General features: G+C 33.6%; 1 protein-coding gene across 1 annotated transcript in view; it reads right to left on the reverse strand.

Annotated features, from left to right (window-relative positions):
• The window catches only part of LOC129227232 (5-oxoprolinase-like), a 59,683-nt gene that overhangs the window by 30,909 nt on the left and 6,710 nt on the right, over positions 1 to 22,064 (reverse strand). The window contains exons 4-15 of the mRNA XM_054861741.1: positions 20,926 to 21,032; positions 18,115 to 18,230; positions 17,939 to 18,018; positions 17,657 to 17,709; positions 17,463 to 17,575; positions 9,478 to 9,566; positions 8,755 to 8,872; positions 7,026 to 7,168; positions 4,394 to 4,635; positions 2,387 to 2,475; positions 1,259 to 1,340; positions 906 to 1,040 (exon numbers count right to left, since the gene is read on the reverse strand). Coding sequence (XP_054717716.1) covers positions 906 to 1,040; positions 1,259 to 1,340; positions 2,387 to 2,475; positions 4,394 to 4,635; positions 7,026 to 7,168; positions 8,755 to 8,872; positions 9,478 to 9,566; positions 17,463 to 17,575; positions 17,657 to 17,709; positions 17,939 to 18,018; positions 18,115 to 18,230; positions 20,926 to 21,032 — 1,367 coding nt within the window. The remainder of the gene's footprint in view (positions 1 to 905; positions 1,041 to 1,258; positions 1,341 to 2,386; positions 2,476 to 4,393; positions 4,636 to 7,025; positions 7,169 to 8,754; positions 8,873 to 9,477; positions 9,567 to 17,462; positions 17,576 to 17,656; positions 17,710 to 17,938; positions 18,019 to 18,114; positions 18,231 to 20,925; positions 21,033 to 22,064) is intronic.

Genomic DNA, 22,064 nt, shown 5'->3' on the forward strand with positions numbered 1-22,064 from the left:
CAACTAATTTTCCATAGCTTGTTTTTAGTAATTTAATATAATGCTCGGTATCTATAGTAAATTGCTTAAAATATTTTTAATTTCGACTCAGCATGGGGACTTCTTTTGCCTTTAACAGAAAGAAAGATTTCTGTTACTCACTATGTCTTTATTTTTTAATAAAATTCATCAAACCCTCTTTCGCTAGAAAATCTCAGATTCACACATATAGAGATTTCTCACATAAGTATAATGAAAATCTTCAGACAATCCTAGACTTTTAACGACGCTTCGCATTGTTATATCACTGCTGCCCGAGAAGAGGGAGACACGATGTCCCTTGATCACGTGATTCTCGGCAGAATCATGATGACCCCACTTTCTCCGGGCGAAATACGCTGCGCTGTAGGAGAAAGGCCTATCTATCCCTTTTAAAGATCTATGGGGGAGGGAGACAGACAGACCAGCAGTAATTTTACCCTATGTTAATACCCTACTTTCCAATTTTTAATTTGTTGACATTTATTTAATTATTTTATTTATTTTCGACTTTTTTTTAACGATATTTTTAAGATGCATTAAGCCTTCTTTCATGCTTTTTTCTTCTTTCTCTGACTTTTACTGGGAAATCAGGCTAAAATAATGGCATTTATATAAAGCAAACCCTTTTACTTAAAACTGTAAACAACTGCTCACTGTAAAAAAAGAAAAAAACGCTTTGAATACTCATTCAAACACAAAACTTTGAATATGTAGTGCAAAAAATATGTTACGCTTGAAGTATACACCAACAAGGTAGCATCTATTTTCTTTACATTTTAACTGAGCTAATAACTTAAATGCTCTATGCAAGTGAAGATACTTTGTTTTACTCAAAGTCAAATAAGAGAACGTACTTGATAATGCAAAAAAATAAATTCAAATACCTTTCCAGAAAACAGGTCAAGAAGTTTTCTTTCAAGCAATAGGGAGGAGAGGTAACAGAGGGTCCAATGCACATGAGAGAACAGTCAGTTTTTACATACCGTAAATTAAGAAACAGTTCCAGGGTGATTTCTTTTCTACAAAATAAATAGCAGTTATTATCAACAATTTTTCTTTTCAATCATTAAAATAAATAAGCAAAGAAAATTATTAAAGAAATGAAAATGGTCAAAGTCACAGCCTTCATATATTGAATCTCTCATGGTGAGAAAACAAATTAAGATACAGTTTTCAAGTTTTTAGAAGGAATAAGCATAATAGTAATTATATTATATACCAATCATGAATTTCTTACTCTGAAAATCCTTGACTCTGTAATGCTTCCCGACATCTGTTTGATAATTCTTCAATTCTTGAATCAATGTATTCAAAATTTTCTGGAACAAAAAGCATTCAAATGGGAACTTATTTAAATAAAGGGGAAACAGTCAGTATGTTTCAATTGATACATATTCCAAAACAATTTTCAGATTAAAAATATTATCTTTCCTTGACTTTTCTACATTAAACTGTTCAGCACCAATTGTTCCCATGTAAATCTAGACGTTAAGCTTTCTTAATGAAAATTGTTTAATGCTAAATAACACAATTCTAATACAGTAGAACCTCACAATAAAGGACACTAAGGGGCGTGCATATTTTGCCCCTTAAATAGCGGTATTCCTTCTATGGAGAAATTGTAGTTGATGAAGGCAGTGTGTTAACTTAGTACAATTTTATAATAAACGTAAACTATTAACATTTAAGATTAAAACTAAATATATTTTTATATACTAAATAAAATTCCCATTTAGTTACAAATTTTTTATCAATATTTCTAAGCTTATTATTTTATTAATTAAAATTTCATCTAAAATTTGGTAATTGTTAAGTTTTGTAACACCCAGAAATTGTTTTGAAGTAAGTCAATATGAGGATTTGCTTCATACAGGTAATTTACAATGTAAACAGGGGTGATAGTGGACTCAAGTAAAATTTCCTGAATACAGTGTGAAATTTTCAGAAACAACGAGGAAGCTCGATCTCAGTAATCCCTCAGAGTCAAATTGACCACCTTACATGTACCAAGTCATCACTCAGAACATTGAGCCACTGTGTCAACTTGGTGCTAAATCAAACAATTTAAACATTAAATAATGTAGTGTCTGATAAGTGAGCAAAGTGAGCTGAAGAAGAGATCTGATAGAAATTATGAAAGCAGTTCAGAGGGATCGGCGATCAGCAGCAATTAGGGGGATTAGCCCCCTTGTTTCATAATAAACAAATTTAAATGATATTTTGTTTCATGGTCTAAATATTTTGAGGGCCACTTAGCTGAGAAGTCTCTAGGCAAATCCTCATAGTTCAATAGTAAATCAGGCTGTGCATAAGGCATAAGCTAAAACTTTGAATATTCTGCAAAAATCTTTAAAATATATTTTACCAGCACAGTAAATTTTTGCGCATGATTCTTGAGCTTCAGACACTACATCTGCTAATGCCATCCCAAAAGCTGAAAGTATGCCTGCATACCTGCAAATAAAAAGGAATTGTAAATGACATTTCATAAGAAAAAAAATAATAGCACTTGCTGGTTCACATTGAAAAGCTATATAAATATGTCAATAAAGTTTCAATAACAACTGTTGCAGTTACAAATCCCAGCATTAGAGTCACATTTTCTTAGGCACTTTGTTATGAAATTTAATGAGATAGACAAATTATCTAACAGTAGCATCATCACAATGGCAATTAATGTAAGTAATGTTTCCTTAATTAGATACATCAGACAATATCAACAGTACAGAAGTCAGGGCCGGAAGTGTGGAGGCCCAGGGGTAACGAAGGAGAGGAGGCCCCTAATCAGAGTTCGAAAAGATCATATTTTCAAAAATATCTGATACTTTGATATATATCTGAACATTTTGATATATATGTATATATCCTATACTTTTGGCCTATGAAAGTTAGGATATTTTGTTAAGAATTTATTGTGGGGGCCCCTATGTTGTGGAGACCCCGGGGTAGCCTGCCCTCCCCTAAATCCGTCCCTGACATAAGTAGATTATCCATTAGCCAAAAACTACTACATCACATAAAAACCTACTAATAAATTAGTCCTTTTATACAACTATTAAAATTCTTATAGAATTATTTTACGGGGAACTAGGGTCAGTAAGGGAAAATTTGGGCATGACTGCTATTTATTTTAATATGCATCAGTGCCTTTTGATAAAAAGCCCTTTATCGGATGTCTTTACATTCAAAGGTTCACTTTGTTTCGCATTAAAAAAGGGGGGTTCTTTGAAATCCCAAAACACATGTCTGCAGTTTTCCAACAAAATTTGCCTTTTTATGCCATTTCATTTTCTTTTACTTTTCAAGCACAAAGGTATTTATTCAATTTATATAAGGCATACTTTCAGCTCCTCCCTCCCAAAGCATTTACACATGTGTTATGTATATAAATATAAAAATGAATCCTTAAAAAATACACATACTTTTGGCAAAAAAAAAAAGTGTTTTGTTAAATAAAATAACTTAAAATTCTCATCTTCAAAAGCGTCCAAAATCCTGTAAAAAATGCTCGACTCAAAAAAATACTTTTTTGGGAGGGGTTATGGGCTGAAATTGACACAATTTTACGTGTATACAACAAATAAGTTGCATCTGCTTTTTATTAAGTTTGCATCATATTGTTAAGCATACACTATGCAAATATGTTTCTTTTGTCAAAGAATGTACCAAAGTAATACCAAATTAGAATAAAAATGAACAATAAATTATTAAAATAGGAATACCATTTTGTGTTCAATTGCACAATGCACAGTATGACATGCCGCACTTTACTTGCATTCTGAATTTCCTTCATTTAGCATAGGAACAAGAAGAAACCCTAACGTGCTTTTGAGTTTAATAATTTTAATACCAGTGGCATCACTACGGGAGGGGGGAAATTCGCCCGGGGTGTCACTCGCCTGGGGGGTGACGCGCTGAGTGGAATTTCAAGTTTTTGAAAAATATGAAGCTAAAATGCATTTTTAAGACTACAAATTTAAAAATTTTCTGTGGAGTAAACCCCCAGACTTCCCACTGTTATCTATTTTTCGTACATTAGCCAACTTAAAATTTCGTTATAACACAAATGTAGTTTCTGAATTGCATGTTTTCATGTTTATATATTTTTTTCTTTTGTGTCTCTATGGGATGGGGAGTGACACCAAAAATTGCCGCCCCAGGTGTCATTCATGCTAGACACACCACTGTGATTCTAAATAAATGCTAAGTAGCCTACAAAAGTCCAGAATTTTATGAATTCATTAAAATAAAACATTTCATTTTTGAAAAGCCTCACGACATTCTAGCTCTTTTGTTCAAATTCTTCTTTGTTCAAATTACACTTAACATAAAAAAGTACAAAATTTAAAGCAAAGTTAAAAAAAAAACATACCTGTGAATAAAAATGGTAGATATTCCAAGATTTTTAGCAATAGAGCATGCATGCTGGCTACCTGCGCCACCAAAACAAGCCAAGATATGTTGAGACGTGTCAAAACCTTTTCCTTGTGTTAAAGCTCTAATAGGTCGACACATGGCTTCATTGGCAACTTCAATAAAACCCAAGGCAACTTCTTCGACTGTTAGATTAGCTATATTCTGGTCTACATTTTGAGACTTTCTGAAACTGTTGACCTAAAATAGATCATGCCAATTACTATATTGAATCACTGGGATAAAAACTGTATGATACAGAAATGTCCGTACAACTGTTTTAAAAAATTAAGTTTCTTATTAATGAGCTATTTGCAAAGCCAAAAGAAGTTTTTAGGTTATTGTATGTCTAAAAAAGAATTCATGTATTATTAATATTCAATACGTAATACAAAAAGATAATATTCAATATAAATGTAAATCTTTTTCTAAATGTGTGGATAAAATTTTATGAAATGTATGTAGCATATTTCAAATTACAACCTGTACTGGGCATGTGTTGCAAGGTCACCCAAAGAAATAAAGTGCTTGTAATTTATTTACTGAATTGCTGCAAGATTAATGTTCTTTTTTTTATTATTAGGGCAGTACACAAATAAATCAGAAGGTTTTCTGACACACCAGCAGGTGAAATACAGATGTGCGGATTCAAAGAGTGGACTATCCAAATTTAATCCATAGACCTGTAACAGTTGTCCCTGAGCTTTGCTTGTAGTCATCGCAAATGAAATCGGTACTAAAAACAGCAAATAATTGGATTTTACTTTTTTCGTGTAAAAAAAGAAAAAAAAATTTAGGTTTCAAAAAAAAAAAATTTTTTTTAATTTCGCAGGAGGCATTTTTTTTTCTCTCTCTCTCACAAGGGACAATAAACATTCCCTTGCAGCAAGTACAAGATTAGGAAGTTCAGAGAAAAAACAGGAATGTTTTTCCCGCATTTGTAGGAAAAAAAGTTTTTAAAAAAAGGAAAATGAAATAAGTTTCAAAAATGATACAATGAATACAATTTTCATACTTATGCATGAAATGGTTTCGTTTTTGTGATCGCAATCATTTTCCCATACGGATCTTTCCCAAAATACTAACAGCTAAAAAATCTCTTTTCAGGGAATTTCGAAATATTTACTTTATTAGGAAGTTCAGGAGAAGGCACTGAAATTCGGGAATCTTGCAAACAAATCAAGAGAGTTGGCAGCTGTAATATAGCTAAGATAGAGCAGTCAAAACTTTAAGTGGGGTACATGTAAACTGCACTTTATGTGATGTGCAGTTCATATGGCGGTCCTTTAATCAAAGATATGAGGTACATGCAATTTCCTTATTTTGCATCTGAAAAGTAATTATGACATAGTCACTAAAAGTTCGGGTTATGCTAGACGCTAGTGAAGCTGTTTTATGAGAATAGCAACAGTACACTGCTCTGAAAAAGGTTTGAGCACTAAAATGTAGAAAATATGCACTCCAAAAGAAAAATCCCCAGTCTTAAGTGATGATTCAGAAATTCAAAAACTGCAAAATGAGAGTCATTGTCCCATGCAAAGATTGCTCTGCATACAGTTGTCTAAACCTGGCATACTCATTTGAATATAATTCTTATTCTATTCAATTAGTGCATTATTACGAAGAGAATATTGCATAGTAATATTTTGAAAGAGTTTTTTTTATGAGTGTCACACCTTTAAGTATTATCTAAAAACAAATCTGATTAGTTATTCTTCTTTAAGATAATGAGTCTTTGGAACACAACTGAATTACAGTAGACCCTCATTTTATGCGGTTTTGATTATACACGGTTTAAGATTTGACACCTTTATTTTATTTTACGCGGATGAGTTTCGGTTTTACGCGAATGCCGCAATGCAAACAGATAAAATTTTCCCCTCTTTCAAAATCCAAACTCCTAAATATCGCATATTATGCGTAATCAACTGCATTTTTGCATGCTAATAATCAAGCTTGGGCCACCTGAGACATTTCATGTGATTGGTTCCAGAGCTCTTTCCAGAAGTAAAGTTATTAAATTCACACAATTCAAAACTCACTGGAAGGAGAGTTTTTAGGAGTGACAAAGGAGGCCAAAACCAATGAGGATACTGGCGTCGGAGACGCACAACCAAAAACGTTCTCATTGAAAATTTTGAGCCATTCCTAGACAATAGAAATGATTTTTCTGATTTTTTAGTGAAGGAAGATTCTATCATGGAAATGACGCAAGTGATCATGGATGAATTAATGCTCTGCAAAGAATTACAGAGAAAAATTCTTAATGACTGCCAAAAGACTATCATTGCCAGCTCCTCTTTATAAACAGAACACGAAATTAATTTGTTTTCTTTATGCATGTTATGCATAAAAGTTGATATAAGTACACATTAAGCTCATCATACAATTAGTCATTACTGGAATGAAGTATTTATTATCTACGGAACAAAACCCTTATTTTAATACTAGTATTAGGTCTCAATTTACATGGCATTTGAATGGAACGTAACCTGAGCGTGAAATGAGGATCTACTGTAATTATAACCTTTTAAAAGCTTTAGGCATATAACACATAGACAAGAAAGTTTTACATTTTTATCAAAATATACCTCTTCCGTTAATTTTTCAAATGCTACCATTGTAGCTTCTTTGTCAAGAGGCAAGTTTTCTGTTTCACCAAAGATTTTTGGAAAGAAATCAGGCTGTAGGCGACCAAGACAAAGATTAGCATCTGTTACAGTCAGGAAGCCACCTAAATTATTTGCAAAATTAATAAGAATGAATTGAAACTTGGAAACAAAATTATTTACTGTTTTTAAATGTATATGTAATTCCTTTCAACTAAGCTTTTGAAGTACTTTTTACATACATTTAATTTAAAAGACATAACTGCTGGGGGGAGGGACGTTATATTTATATACACATCAAAAACTATGGAACTGTTCTTACTTATCACAAAACATACATTTTTATCTCATCGCTCCTACTTATGAGTATAAAATTTAGTCTTTGAAAATAAGATTAATGTTTTTTTGAACATAGAATAGTTTTTCCCCCTCAATGAAATCAGAATATATCGATTTAGCAAGTTCTCATTAAAAACGGCACCAATAGGCAGTCAAAATTTTTAAACACTAGTGATAAAGACATAAAATACACCGCCAGCTCAGTTGTTACAGAAATTATCCTTTTTGGTTGGGACTTTATTTCCAATGTCAACAACGAAATGTCAATTCATGTCAACGAACATATTTAAATTTTTAATAGAATCAAAATTCTTTTCCTGTGTATAAACTAAAATCAGTGGCACAACAGCCCAAGGAGGCCAAAATCTACTGTGCCCATCTCAGTTTTCATGACGGAAGGCTCTGAGGTGCAGTCTTGCATAATATAGACGAACGCGCGAACGGCGTTTGCAGAAAATTTTTGGGTCTGCAGAAATTTTTTTGAAACTGCTAACGTTAATAAAAAAATAATTTTTTAAAAAAGAAATTAGAAAAAAAAAAAATCCCAGTTCATTTCTGTTAAAGCCTTTCTCCTAAAGCCTTTTAAAGCACGTGTGTGAAAAAGGTAATGGTTTTGGCAGTTTTCTTCAGTTGGTGAAAAATAAGAACTAACTATATGTTATTGTAAAAAATATTAAATAATTTAAAGCACTTTTTTTTTTGTCTCTTTCATATTTGAATATAAATTTAATTCTTGATTCACAAGGGTGAATTAGGCAAAATAATTATTTGCAGAAAGTTTTCCAGTTAGGATTTGTGTTTGCAGAAAGCTTTTCATTTTATCTAAGTCTGCTGAGGTGCAAAGCCAATGTTCCGTTAGGTGGTCAACTGATCGCAGAACCAGAGTGTTTAGTTCCCAATCATGCTCGATTTTTTTATCCCTTCAGTGGGCCAATAAAATGCAATCATGCTTGATTTGCATTTTACTGACTCACTGAAGGGATGAAAGGCTGAGTTGGAACGTGCCAAACCCGGAAATTGAAAACGGGTCTGCAGCGTGGAAGCACACTACCACTAAGCCACCAGGCATCTTCCTCTCAGTATATTTCTTATTTTGCACATTCAACAACTTGTTTTTATAAAAAAAGAAAACACAAGAAATATAGAGGCTGTAAATACAAAGCAAATTACTTTTAAAAAATTGACAATATTGCTGCAGTTGAGCAGAGCTAAAAAGTGACATGCAGTAACCAAAATCAGGGAACTAACTTCAACCTAATGGCTTCAAAACAAACCTGATGAGTAAACTAGATTGCCTGATCTTATAGCTAGTTTGCATTAAAGTTTGGAATGCATTTTTTTTTTAATGCAACTTATTATAGCAAGGAGTCACCTTTTCTGTAGCAAACGGGTCCAGGGTGAGCTCCAGCAGATTCCGGTCCAACAACTAATAGTCCTGATCGAAAGAACAGCATAGAACCACCTCCTGCCGCAACAGTATGAATATCTAGCTATTAAGAAAAGTTAGCATACAATTAATAAAATAAAAATGATTTAAGGCCGGCTCTAGATTTTAAAAAATACACATTGAAAGATATACTGTCAGATACATATTTTCAAAACTGAAACAGCCTATACATGACATACTGAAAATCTATTTCAAAAATTTGCATGAACATTTTACTCGCAAAATTGTCTTTGAGCTTATTTCACTTCAGATTGAAAATATCACTTGTAATAGGATTTCTATTCACTTACACATATTTCATTAGAGTAGATTTCATCATAAGAAAATAAAAAAAATTAAAGGAGATTTTTTTTCTAATAAACTATAAATTTTATATATTTATCTTAATTTGTAGAATGTTTCATTTGGAGACATTTGCATGCTAACAAACTACATCGCAATACATTAACAGTGCACTTGGCTGTTACACAACACTTGCATCTGAATTGAACAATGTACAAGATTAGATGCACACAGTTAATTAGAACTTTTCTATTTCTCTGATTTTTTCTCTGTATAGTAAAATGGATATGCGTTCTATTAATTGTAACAACAGAAATTTCAAAGAAGAAATATAAATTTCTGAATATTTCATACAACTTAACCTACCTGTGGAGCTTGAACACTAACACCAGCAACAACTGTGTCATAAACATGTTCATATCGTCCATCATAACGACTCACATCTGTAGAAGTACCTTTAAAATAAAATGTACTCTCAAAAATAGGGTACAACACCTCATAAATATAAAAGATAAAGCAATTTGTTTCATTATTAGATTTATTATTATTTTAAAAATTTTACATTCAACATTACAAGAATTATGACTATAGAGGTGATATGATTTAGCTACTTTATCTGATCAAAGAAAAAGTCAAATTTTGGACACAAATATTTTCTCGACAGCCGAGTGCATGAAAATTACAACTCATTTTAAAATACAGTCAATTCGCAATAATTCGAATCTCAAGAGACCAATGAAAAACTTCGACTTATCGGAAGTGCGACTTACCACTAGTTTCGGTTTTTGATATTTTAATATCAAAAACCATCAAATATTTTAATTAATATGTACATTTAACGGACAAAATTACAGAACTTAAAAGTTTTTTGGCACAATGTGTAGTTTCTCCGCAAAGAGTTCTGAAGACAAAGTTGCGTCTGGTCTTGAACTTCTCCAGTCATCCTGCACTGGCGTGAAATTATCTATGTTCAAAAATATAATAAAATTCATTGCTTTCTCATGCAGCAAGACTGTTGGATATAATTTGAGGTTTATGGCCTACAGCTAAGCTGAAAATTAGGCAACTCATTTCCAACTAAAAATTTGAGGTAGTGGTCTGCCCGAAGAAAATAAAACATGAATCATTCTTTAGACTGAAAAACATTTATTTGACACATATTGAAAATTGGTTACAACACAATGATTTGTTCCCCGGGAAAAATTAGAAAAAGAGATCTTACAATGAGTCCATGCATGGATTAAAAGTCCTGTTGGTGTTCCAAGGTGACGCCTCACCGGTCGTTGGACAGCATGGCAATTTCCACGAATTGCAGGCAGGTCGATTCACACCGCGTGAGCAACAGTTCACCACATCAGGGAAAGGTATACCAGGGATGGACGCGATCTTCTTCCGCAGGAGAACAAAAGACCCACATCAGGGAAACTTAGAACTCTTTGCTTTTGTAGACGTCATCACAACACGCGGGTTCCAAACTCAAAACATCATCAGTGCTTTTCCAGGAAAAACCAGACCTCACCAAGAGGCCAATAACAAAAATTTAGGATGACATTTGACGAACACGTTCACGGGACACAGACAACACAAGACGAGGAGACGAGTAGAAGTAAAAAAACGAAGCGAAGCCCAAGCGATCGAGCTCCTGCCGGTCTGCGTATTTATAGCCAGATTCGGCCTTTCCAGAAACAATGTGACGTTACCTAATTTGCATATTGCCAAAACAACACAACCCGGAGAAAACACAGCTTGCCGGTTGCACAATTCTTATTTAATTTGGCATTCAGCACTTAACACCTCAACATGATTTCATCACGTCATTGACACGTGCTCTTTCGGAAGTTTACCGACATCTGCCGAATAACAACCAATCATAGCATGCCGCATGTTTTCCAAACACTTCCAATTCAAACTCGGACATTTGAGTGTTGGCGGCAGGTGGATGGGATTCTTCGCGCAAAGTTTTCTCTCGGAATGGCAAAAGGTAAGTCACAAAATGATTTTTCTTTTAAACAATATTGGTGAAATCCTTCAAGAACCAAAAATAAAGGCATTTAGCCCAACAAGTTCCCCCCTCTTGAAGGAATTTCATCAAAAAAACACAGTATATACATTAAAACATTTAACTACATTCATATTATATTTACAAAAGATACATTTGAAAAACAGTTCAAAAATTTGATACGCCCCCTCATTTAATCCCAATTAAATATAATTTTACAAAGTTTATTTAAACAATTCTTAGATAGGGGTTTAGTGAAAATATCCGCGATGTTTATATTTGTCCTCACATATTTAATCAAAAAAATCTTTTGCTCAATTAAATTTCTTAAAAAATGGTACCTTACATCAATGTGTTTTGTACGGGAATTCTCAATGGGAGACTTAGAAAAATCAATTGTTGCAGTGTTATCACAATAAATAATTGTATCTCTAAGCTGGAGGTTTTCAATATTTAATTCACTTATTTCTGTGATTATCCTCTTCAGCCAGACCATTTCTTTTGCAGTTTCACCAAGTGAAATATATTCTGCTTCCATTGTGGATAACGCAACACATTTATGTTTAAATGTCCTCCAATTAATCGGGACCCGATCAATACACAAAATTGATCCTCCCATTGAGACCCTATCCTCCCGATTAGCGGCGTAATCGGAGTCTGAAAATCCCCGTAGATTTACACTATTGATTGAACTTAAATTTAGTTTGTATGATATTGTATACTTTAAATACCCTAGCAATCTTAATAGAAAATCCCAATGCTTTCTTCCGGGATTTGCTTGAAATTGGGAAAAAATATTCACCGCATACGAAATGTCAGGTCGGGTCTTCCCCGCTATGTATGCCATACAACCCAACAAATTTCTGTATGGGAGCTTTTCTGCTTCCCTTTTTTCTTCCTCGGTTTTCGGGCAGTCGTCCTTCGACAAAACTGTACCCTTTGAGATTGGGAGGGTTGAATTTGGCACATAGTAATCAGAGAATAACTCCAAGACCTTCGAAATATAAGAGCTTTGGTGAATAAAAAGATTATTTTTATCTTCCACAAATTCAATCCCCAGGAGCTTTCTGGTTTTCCCCATTTCTTTAATATCATACATACTTTTAATTTCATTAATTACCTTTTTAATTAAATTTTCATTTTTTGCTAGAATTATTATATCATCTACATAAATAAGAAGAAAAGTATTTTTGTCTCTATGGTATACACAATTACATCCTTTTAATTTTTGAAAACCAAAACCACGAAGAACACTGTCTATTTCTAAGAACCAGTTTCTTCCGGACTGGTGTAGTCCATAGAGAGACTTCTTCAATTTACAGACAAAATTAGGGTGGCTTTTACTGACAAAACCCTCTGGTTGTCTCATGTAGATTTGTTCCTCTAAATCAGCATACAAGTAAGCATTTTTTACATCAATTTGTGAGTGACACCATTTTAAAAGACATATAAAAATAGAAAAGAAAACTCTTACAAGTGAAAACTCAATTACTGGACTGAAAACTTCAGAATATGACTCAATTGACTGACGGTCCCCCCTTACAACTAATCTGGCCTTGTATCTTACAATTTCACCCTTGTCATTTATCTTGAGGTCGTAGACCCATCTGTTTCCCAAAATTGGTTTCCCCTCTGGTGGGGGTACAAGGTCCCACACCTCTCTTTGGTTAATGACATCTAATTCAGACTCCATGGCCAGTTTCCAGTTGTCCACCTCGGGGGTAGCCATACATTGCCTATACGAATTCGGTATAATAATTTCTACCAAACTTGCTTCTTCACTTTCTCCCGAACTTTCATTGTCGTCACAGATTTCCCCTACTGTTGGATTTTTAGATGAAAAGTCAAAAAGTTTTGGTTTATACTCTATTTTATTTTCACTACAATATTTTAGAACCTGTTTTAATGAATTTAATCTTACTTTATTTTTACCGGCAATTGTATAATAAATATCAGTCCTATCCCCGGTCTTTCTCTTTTTGGCTTCTCTAACCCATTTAATCTTTTCACAGGGAGTTTGCTCAACGCTCTCCTGGATTTCCTGTTCAAGTTGAACTTCACTTATAGGCCTGATAAAGTTAAATTTTCTCTCATTTTTATTTTGGACTTTTAATTCCCCCCATCTTTCATTTTCATTAAACTTTACGTTAATAGTTTCTGTGACTGTTCTGGTTTCAGGATCCCAGATTCTGTACCCTTTGGTACGTAAGGCGTATCCGACCATGATCCCCTTGGTAGCCCTCATATCTAACTTTTTTAGTTTGGACCTAGGCTGACCTACATAGGCAGTACACCCAAAAATACGTAGGTGCCTCACTGAAGGTTTACGTCCAGAAAACAGCTCGAAAGGGGTCTTGTCCATATTTCCTATTACAGTCCGATTCCTTACATAGTTGAAACAAAGAGCGGCTTCAGCCCAAAACTCATCCCCCAATCCAGAATCCTTGAGCATAGACCTCACACCATTCATTATGGTTAAATTATACCTTTCTACTACCCCGTTCATTTGCGGGGTGTAGGAATTGGTCCGCTCTATTTTTATTCCCTGATTGGTGAGATAGTTTTCAAAATCTTTGTTAACAAATTCTGTTCCATTATCGGAACGGATAGCCAAAATTTTTGAATTCAGGAATCTTTCAGTCCTTTTTTGAAAATTTACAAAAACATTAAATGCCTCATTTTTTGTTCTTAAAAAGAAAACATATGACTTTCTTGAGAAATCATCTATAATTATAAAAATATATTTCTTTCCCCCCAAGGACTCGGTCTGAAGGGGTCCCATCAGGTCCATGTAGAGCAATTGAAGTGCAGAATTAGTACGCCTTTCTGGCATAGATTTAAACGAGCACTTCCTCATTTTCCCTAATTGACAAGGGTCACAATTGGGTTTTTGCCCCTTCTTAATCTCCAGTCCTTGGACTGCACCAAGTTTACTCGTTTTGGTGATACTTTCCATATTTATATGGCAAAATCTCCTATGCCATTTTTCCATATCAATACTGACCATATTGGCCCCTTCAGACGGGTCCTTGGTCTTAAAAAATTTGGTATAATTAACATGTTCACAATCAATATAAAAATTTGGTTTAACATGATAAAGTTTATTTATTAAATTTGCTGTAAATAATTTAACATTTTCTTGATTAAAGACACAGATCTTTCCGGGCAACCATTTGAGCTTATAGCCCTGTCTATCTATACAAGAAGCAGAAATTAGGTTGCGTCGCAGTGTTGGAGCATAGAAAACGTTATTCAATGTGATGGTAACTAATTTTCCATCTGATTCAATTTTAAAAATCACTTTCCCAATGCCCTCTACCTGGCTCTTCACATTTCCTACAGCTACCTCCATTTGTGTGTTTTGTACAGGCTCTAGCTCGGCAAATAACGATTTATCTCTACAAAAATGAGATGTACTGCCGCTATCCAATAGCCATGTATCCTCACATTTTGGGTAGGTAGTGTTTGCAGAAATTTCGTTTTCATTTACTGAACAAAACATTCCTGCCTGAGGGTCTTCTTTGGCTTGAAATTTAAAATTCCTATCCTGTTTTACTTTATTACGGCTCCAACACTTCGACGCAATATGCCCTTTCTTTTTGCAAATGTAACAAACTTTATTTTTAGCAAGAAATTTACCCCTACCATTTGCCATTCCGGAGTTTCCGGGTTTTGAAAACATTGCCGAATTTTCTATTTTAGGCTCTTCGGCCAAATACCTAATCCTACCTTCCTCAGCTAGTAGTTCATCTTTTACCTTCGAGAAAGTAAATCTCTCTCCTTCCCATCTGTAGATGGCTTGAACAATACTGCTGAAATTATGAGGTAGATACCGTATCAATTGAAAAGTCCTGAGTTTTTCTTCCATAATATATCCATTTTCGACTAATTGGTTAAAAATTCCCCCCAACCTTGCGGCGAATAATCCCACCGTTTCACCTTCTTGCATTTTGCAAGAGAAGTAGGATTCCCACAATGCGGCTACTCTGGCCAAAGATGGGGGTTCAAAATTTGCCTTAAGGGCTTTCCAGGCTTCATTAGGATCTTCCAAATTATCAATTAACCTTTTTGTATCTTTTTCCAAGTTTAAATAGATGATGGCTAAAGCTTGGCCACATCTTTTTCTGTCAGCACTAGTTAACTCCCCTTCTGGTTTCTTTTGGGTAATCTCCCATAAATCCCTTTCTATGAGCACCATTTTTATATCTTTGGACCAGGTAGCCCAATTATGGGAGCCCAACTTCTCAACGTTTCTATAATCTTTCTCCATAATAAAGAAATGATTCAATTTTCTCCGGGCAGATCAACCACGCTCTGCTACCACCTGTTGGATATAATTTGAGGTTTATGGCCTACAGCTAAGCTGAAAATTTGGCAACTCATTTCCAACTAAAAATTTGAGGTAGTGGTCTGCCCGAAGAAAATAAAACATGAATCATTCTTTACACTGAAAAACATTTATTTGACACATATTGAAAATTGGTTACAACACAATGATTTGTTCCCCGGGAAAAATTAGAAAAAGAGATCTTACAATGAGTCCATGCATGGATTAAAAGTCCTGTTGGTGTTCCAAGGTGACGCCTCACCGGTCGTTGGACAGCATGGCAATTTCCACGAATTGCAGGCAGGTCGATTCACACCGCGTGAGCAACAGTTCACCACATCAGGGAAAGGTATACCAGGGATGGACGCGATCTTCTTCCGCAGGAGAACAAAAGACCCACATCAGGGAAACTTAGAACTCTTTGCTTTTGTAGACGTCATCACAACACGCGGGTTCCAAACTCAAAACATCATCAGTGCTTTTCCAGGAAAAACCAGACCTCACCAAGAGGCCAATAACAAAAATTTAGGATGACATTTGACGAACACGTTCACGGGACACAGACAACACAAGACGAGGAGACGAGTAGAAGTAAAAAAACGAAGCGAAGCCCAAGCGATCGAGCTCCTGCCGGTCTGCGTATTTATAGCCAGATTCGGCCTTTCCAGAAACAATGTGACGTTACCTAATTTGCATATTGCCAAAACAACACAACCCGGAGAAAACACAGCTTGCCGGTTGCACAATTCTTATTTAATTTGGCATTCAGCACTTAACACCTCAACATGATTTCATCACGTCATTGACACGTGCTCTTTCGGAAGTTTACCGACATCTGCCGAATAACAACCAATCATAGCATGCCGCATGTTTTCCAAACACTTCCAATTCAAACTCGGACATTTGAGTGTTGGCGGCAGGTGGATGGGATTCTTCGCGCAAAGTTTTCTCTCGGAATGGCAAAAGGTAAGTCACAAAATGATTTTTCTTTTAAACAATATTGGTGAAATCCTTCAAGAACCAAAAATAAAGGCATTTAGCCCAACAAAGACCTACTTACAGGAATGGCATGGTCTTGATTTCGATACTGCTGGAACCACTTGAACAGAGCTGATTCTACTTCAGGAAAGGTGCTCATCTTCATTCGTTTCAAATTTGAATTCATGAATTTGTACCGCTTTTGAAGATTATTTCCTTTTGATTGTCGGATTCCTTTCAATGTCATAAATAAGATTTACTTTACTTTCTAAATCTAAGGATTTTAGCTTTCGCTTAGACATCTTTAAAAGTAAAGACATCTTTCTATCTCTCTCTCTCTCGGCAACTCATCAGCAAGTGATCGAACTAAAGAATGAAAGGGAACACATCTTAACTTAGGTCAGCCTTTGAATAAAGGTATAATCAGTTGAGTTGACAACTTAAAAGCAGATTCATAGCCCAGCAATATGTCTAAGTGTGAACAGTACAGTAGAACAAAAGAAAACAAGCTATACTCATTTCCGCACATGTAACTCCTTTATCGCACATTTGCTCAACAGGCGGTCTTGCTTTAGAGGTCTAATGTGCAGCAATTGCAAGTGAAGGTGAATTAATTTTTCTCTCATAGTCACTTGTTTATTTGTTTCTTTTTTTTTTTTTTTTTACAATCTTCGGAAATAAATTCGAGTCATCTTTGAAAAAACTTCCAGTTAAGGAAGTTAACTTTGAAATATGGAGAATAATTAGCATGGAATTAAAGACAAAGGGATTGGAACTTGATAAAAACTTCAAGTTATAGTAATATTCAAGTTATCAGACTTCGAGTTATCGCGAATGGACTGAATTTAGAGTAGAGCAAATAAAAATTGTCATGTTAATGCCAGAATAGAAAGAGCAGTTTTAAAAATTTGATCACAAAAACATACCACACTATCTACACAAGTAATAAAGTTCTATTTCTTGTTTTCAATTCCTTCATTGCATTTTTTTTTTTTTTTTTTGTTCTAAGAAAGGTACTAACATAATCAGTTCAAATTTTGTACTAACCTCCCATGTCAAAACCAATAATAGGCAAATTAGAATATTTGTTATATGTAGTTTTACTATAACCCACAACTCCACCAGCAGGGCCTGACAAAATAGCTCTGGAACCGAAAAATCTAAAACAGATACATGTTAAAATCATAAAAATATGTTGCCAACATTATTAATACAAAATAAAGGTAAAAGTTTATGCTTACAAGTTCATAGGTGTCAAACCTCCATCTGATTGCATAAACAAAACATTGACATCCTGAAAAGAAGGCAAAATATTAATGTAAGAAAAATGTAATTATAATAATCTAACATAGAATTCATTAGCAAATTTTAAATAGGATTGGTAAAAGAAATATTACACATTTATTGTAATGGGAAATTTTTGTATACAGCATATTAATATCAATAAAATTATTGGACACTTTAAAATGACTCATTTAAAGTTTGAAAGTGAAATTCATCAATGGATATAGTAAAACATATACCTTCAGCTTCTCTTCAAACCCTGAAGAGAAATTTTCAACATATCTTTTAATACAAGGTGTCAAATATGCATCCACACAAGCTAAAACAAAATAAAATATATTATGCTACAAAACTTTCTAACATCAATACAGAGCCAATCATACACAATCACAGATGTTCTTAGGAATAATCATACCTGTATGCCCACGAGGAACCATGCGTACCATTGGCATAACTTCTGAAGACAAGGACACATGCTCGAAACCAATTTCTTGTGCGATTTTACCAACGTACTGCTCATGATCTGGAAATCTAAGACATTTTTTTTCTTTTAATTAAGAGCTTTACAAAATATTTAGTGAGATAGAATTAAATAAAATAGCTCATTAGGTAAACTAAATTGCTGATGCACTACAACCTTCCTTCAAAAGAAATAATACAGTGGATGCCGATTATTGGAATCAGTGGTTAATTGAATCAACCCATTTAATGAATCAAATTGTTAAAAACAGAATAAAATCCAGCTTTATTGAATTAGTCGCTTTATTGAATCAGTTGCTTTATGGAATCAAAACTGTTTAGACCAAACGTGATTCATATAAGTGGTTGGCACTGTGCTAGAATGTCACTTAAAAACCAAATAAAAAATTTGTTTAGTATAAATTGCGGTTACTTTACAGGAGTCAATAACAGTTACTCATACATATTCTCATTATGTTTTTCTTACCTACTGTTTACTTTTAGACATTCTTTTTCATTATTTAAATTTACATTACGAAAACAAAATCTATATACAGTGACCTCTGACTTATACGCAACCAAACGGGACAACCAAATTTTTGCTTAGAAGGGAAAAATCCAAAAAAATGCTTAAACGCGAAAAGTTGACATTACTTATACCGATACTAATGAATAAATATGCACGTAATACCCTTTTATGTATCCTAATTTAATAAGAATGTAAAAATACGAAGTTGTACGTTTCGCTATTTTTATACATTGTGGAGTATGCAAACAAACTTTCAAAAACCTAAAGCATGGTCAGAAATCTGTGCTGTAGTCTATGAGGACATAACAGATCCTCCTAGGCTATCTCTGGCCTTACCGCTTGGCAGCGACTTTTATAGAAACATCAACCTTTTCGTATGTAACCCGCTTTCCCCTCTCAATGTCAATCACAAGCCACTCCACAAAGAAAGCGTTTCTCCGAAGAATCCAAACAATGGATTAAGGGTGTGTGAATGCATTTCAAGAGACAGAACAAGAAGGATACATTCTTGCTATTAGCAAAGCTTAAATAGGCAATTTAACCAAAACTTGAAACAAATTTATTGCACATAAGTGAAAGGTTCATTTTAGATTTTGCATTTAAATTAATAAGAGTTAACATTGTTTCCTATATCGATGACCGTGCCCATGAGAAAAATGCATCATATAACAGAGGTCGCGTATAAGTGATCACTGTATGCATATATATTTTCTTTTTAATTCATGAAACCGTTTACTTTTAGTTTAGGGAGAAAATATAATAAAACTCATCATTAGGTATATACTTTTGACAATATATTCAATTTTTTGTAACCATTTTAATTGGAAACATGATTAAAAGCACTATTTAGCTTTAAAAGTTTTCATGCTTTAAACTCTTTTTTTTTTTTTTCTTTTTTTTCATTTCTCTACTGAAAATCAACTTTTTCAAAAAGTTTTTTTTTTTTTTTTTTTTTTTTTTTTTTTTTATATAAATGTTTCTATCATCTATACTTTTAAACAATTAGGATTTACATTTATTTTCAACCAAAAATAAAATTGAATGCTAAAAAAGAATTCCTTCTGCAAAATCAAAATTGTGCAAAATAAAATCAATTTAAAATTTTCTTAGTAAAAAAATTGATATAGCTTAAATGTTTGGTGCATTTTATTTTAGTGAACCTTTATACACCACAACAATATTAGTGAAATCACAGTTGACTGATAAACATCTTACAGAGCTCAATGCTAAACTTTCAAAGATAGAAGGTCTTAGTTAAGGATTTTAAATTTTATCAACTTTTTATTTATATCAAAAAAAGTTTGGAACAATTATTATTAAAGATAAAGATATAAATATTTTCCTTAATAATGAACTTTTATTTATGCTTGTGAAACCTTATGAATTAAAAACATATTTTGTGAAATTTTCATATTAAATCGACTTTTTTTTAAACAGCATTGCCTTAACTGAATCTTCATTTTTACTGGCTATCCCATTTTCAGAAAATCTAGCTCTTTAACTTAAAAACAAACATCAGTTTATCAAGTAGTACCTTTTATGGTACTCACTTTTTTGTTAGGTTGTTTGTTTGTTTACAAAAACAAAAAGCAATTTTTGATTATTTCCATTGTAAATCACAAAAAGTATGAGAGAAAAAGTATTCAATCACATAATTTTACTTATTATCACGCCCCTCTACTCATCATGAATGGATACAAGGGAGCAGGGGATGATCACCCCTCCCTCAAGGGGCTTTACAGGCAATTTTTAGACATTAAAGTTCCAAAAGTAATTTTCAGTCAATTTGCAAAGAATTTCAGGGAACTCTCAACCGGAAAATGTTTGGAATATTTCAAACTTGAGGTCCGAAAAATGTGATTTTAAACCTTGTTAAGTAATGTTAGAGGAAGGAATGAGATTCAAGTTTTCTTTCCTCTGCTAATTTTTCAAAACTGCAGTTCCAAAAACACAATTTTAAACAATATTGGATTGTTTTAGGGGAGAGGATTTGGAAACTTAGCAATTTTTTCAAAATTGAAGTTCTAAAAATGCAATTTCGCCCCTCCCTTGAAGGATTCCTGGATCTGTCCTTGCTACTCATCCATTTTAATCAGATTTTCCCAATTGACTAATCATTGGTTCTAATTAAGCTTCTTAAGAGGAAGCTTACAAATGTACATTTTAACCCTCCACATCAGCTTTACTTGGCTACATTACTAAACCTACCTCAACTTTGAATAATTAAATAGCACTTACAAATAGGAATGCATCATAACAACAGCTAAGCTCCTAATGCCCTTGTCATAAACTTTCTGAAGATCAGTCATTAATTTGTCTTCATTTAAAGAGGTCCAGATTTCTATCTATAAGATCAACATAAATTAATCTTCAGTGACTTTACTACAGAAGAAAATTGTATGCAATATACACAGTAAATATGTTTAAATAATACGAAAATTACAGTAAATATGTCCACTAAAATGAATGTAGGAATAATTCAAATGATTAATGACAGTTATTTTCGAAACACTAACTTCAACTGCAAAACACTAAACTTTTCATCTTTAACTAAATGCAGGCATAAAAATTCTATGTAGTTTATCTGCACATAAAAATGTCTTCTTTTTTCCCTCTCTGCACTCTAATACAAAAGTTACATAAAAAACGCTTTAGTGTGCAGGCACTAATTTATTTATTACTAGTGATACCCGCACGGCTTTGCCCGTAATAGAAAAATTAAAAGATTTTTTGGTTCGCCTGTATATTTACAAATAATGTATGGTGAATTTTCTTGTCAGTTGGCTTGTACCCATCTTACGGTTCCACGTTATGGTAATTTCGTATCTCGCCAATTGGCTTGTGCACATGTTACGGTTCCACGTTATGATAATTTTGTAATTTACTCGTCCATCTTATGAAATTTTTCTTAAAATTGGAATAGAAAAAGAACTACATCGAATTTTCGAAAAATCGCTTCGAGGTGCACACCCCCATGCTACATACTAACTTTGTGCCAAATTTCATGAAAATCAGCCGAACGGTTTAGGCGCTATGCACGTCACAGACATCCTACAGACATCCTCCGGACAGAGAGACTTTCAGCTTTATTATTAGTAAAGAAGAAGATAAAGATAAAGATTCTTTCCCATTTTATTAAATTTCTGTGAAAAATGGGCTTAAAATTGGAATAGAAAAAGAACAAAATCGAATTTTCGAAAAATTGTTTCGAGGTGTACACCCCCATGCTACATATTAACTTTGTGCCAAATTTCATGAAAATCGGCCGAACGGTCTAGGCGCTATGCACGTCACAGACATCCTACAGACATCTCCGGACAGAGAGACTTTCAGCTTTATTATTAGTAAAGAAGTTAATATAAAATAAGTTTTTATTT

The sequence above is a fragment of the Uloborus diversus genome, chromosome 8, assembly GCF_026930045.1.
Source record: "Uloborus diversus isolate 005 chromosome 8, Udiv.v.3.1, whole genome shotgun sequence".
Taxonomy (NCBI): domain Eukaryota; kingdom Metazoa; phylum Arthropoda; class Arachnida; order Araneae; family Uloboridae; genus Uloborus; species Uloborus diversus.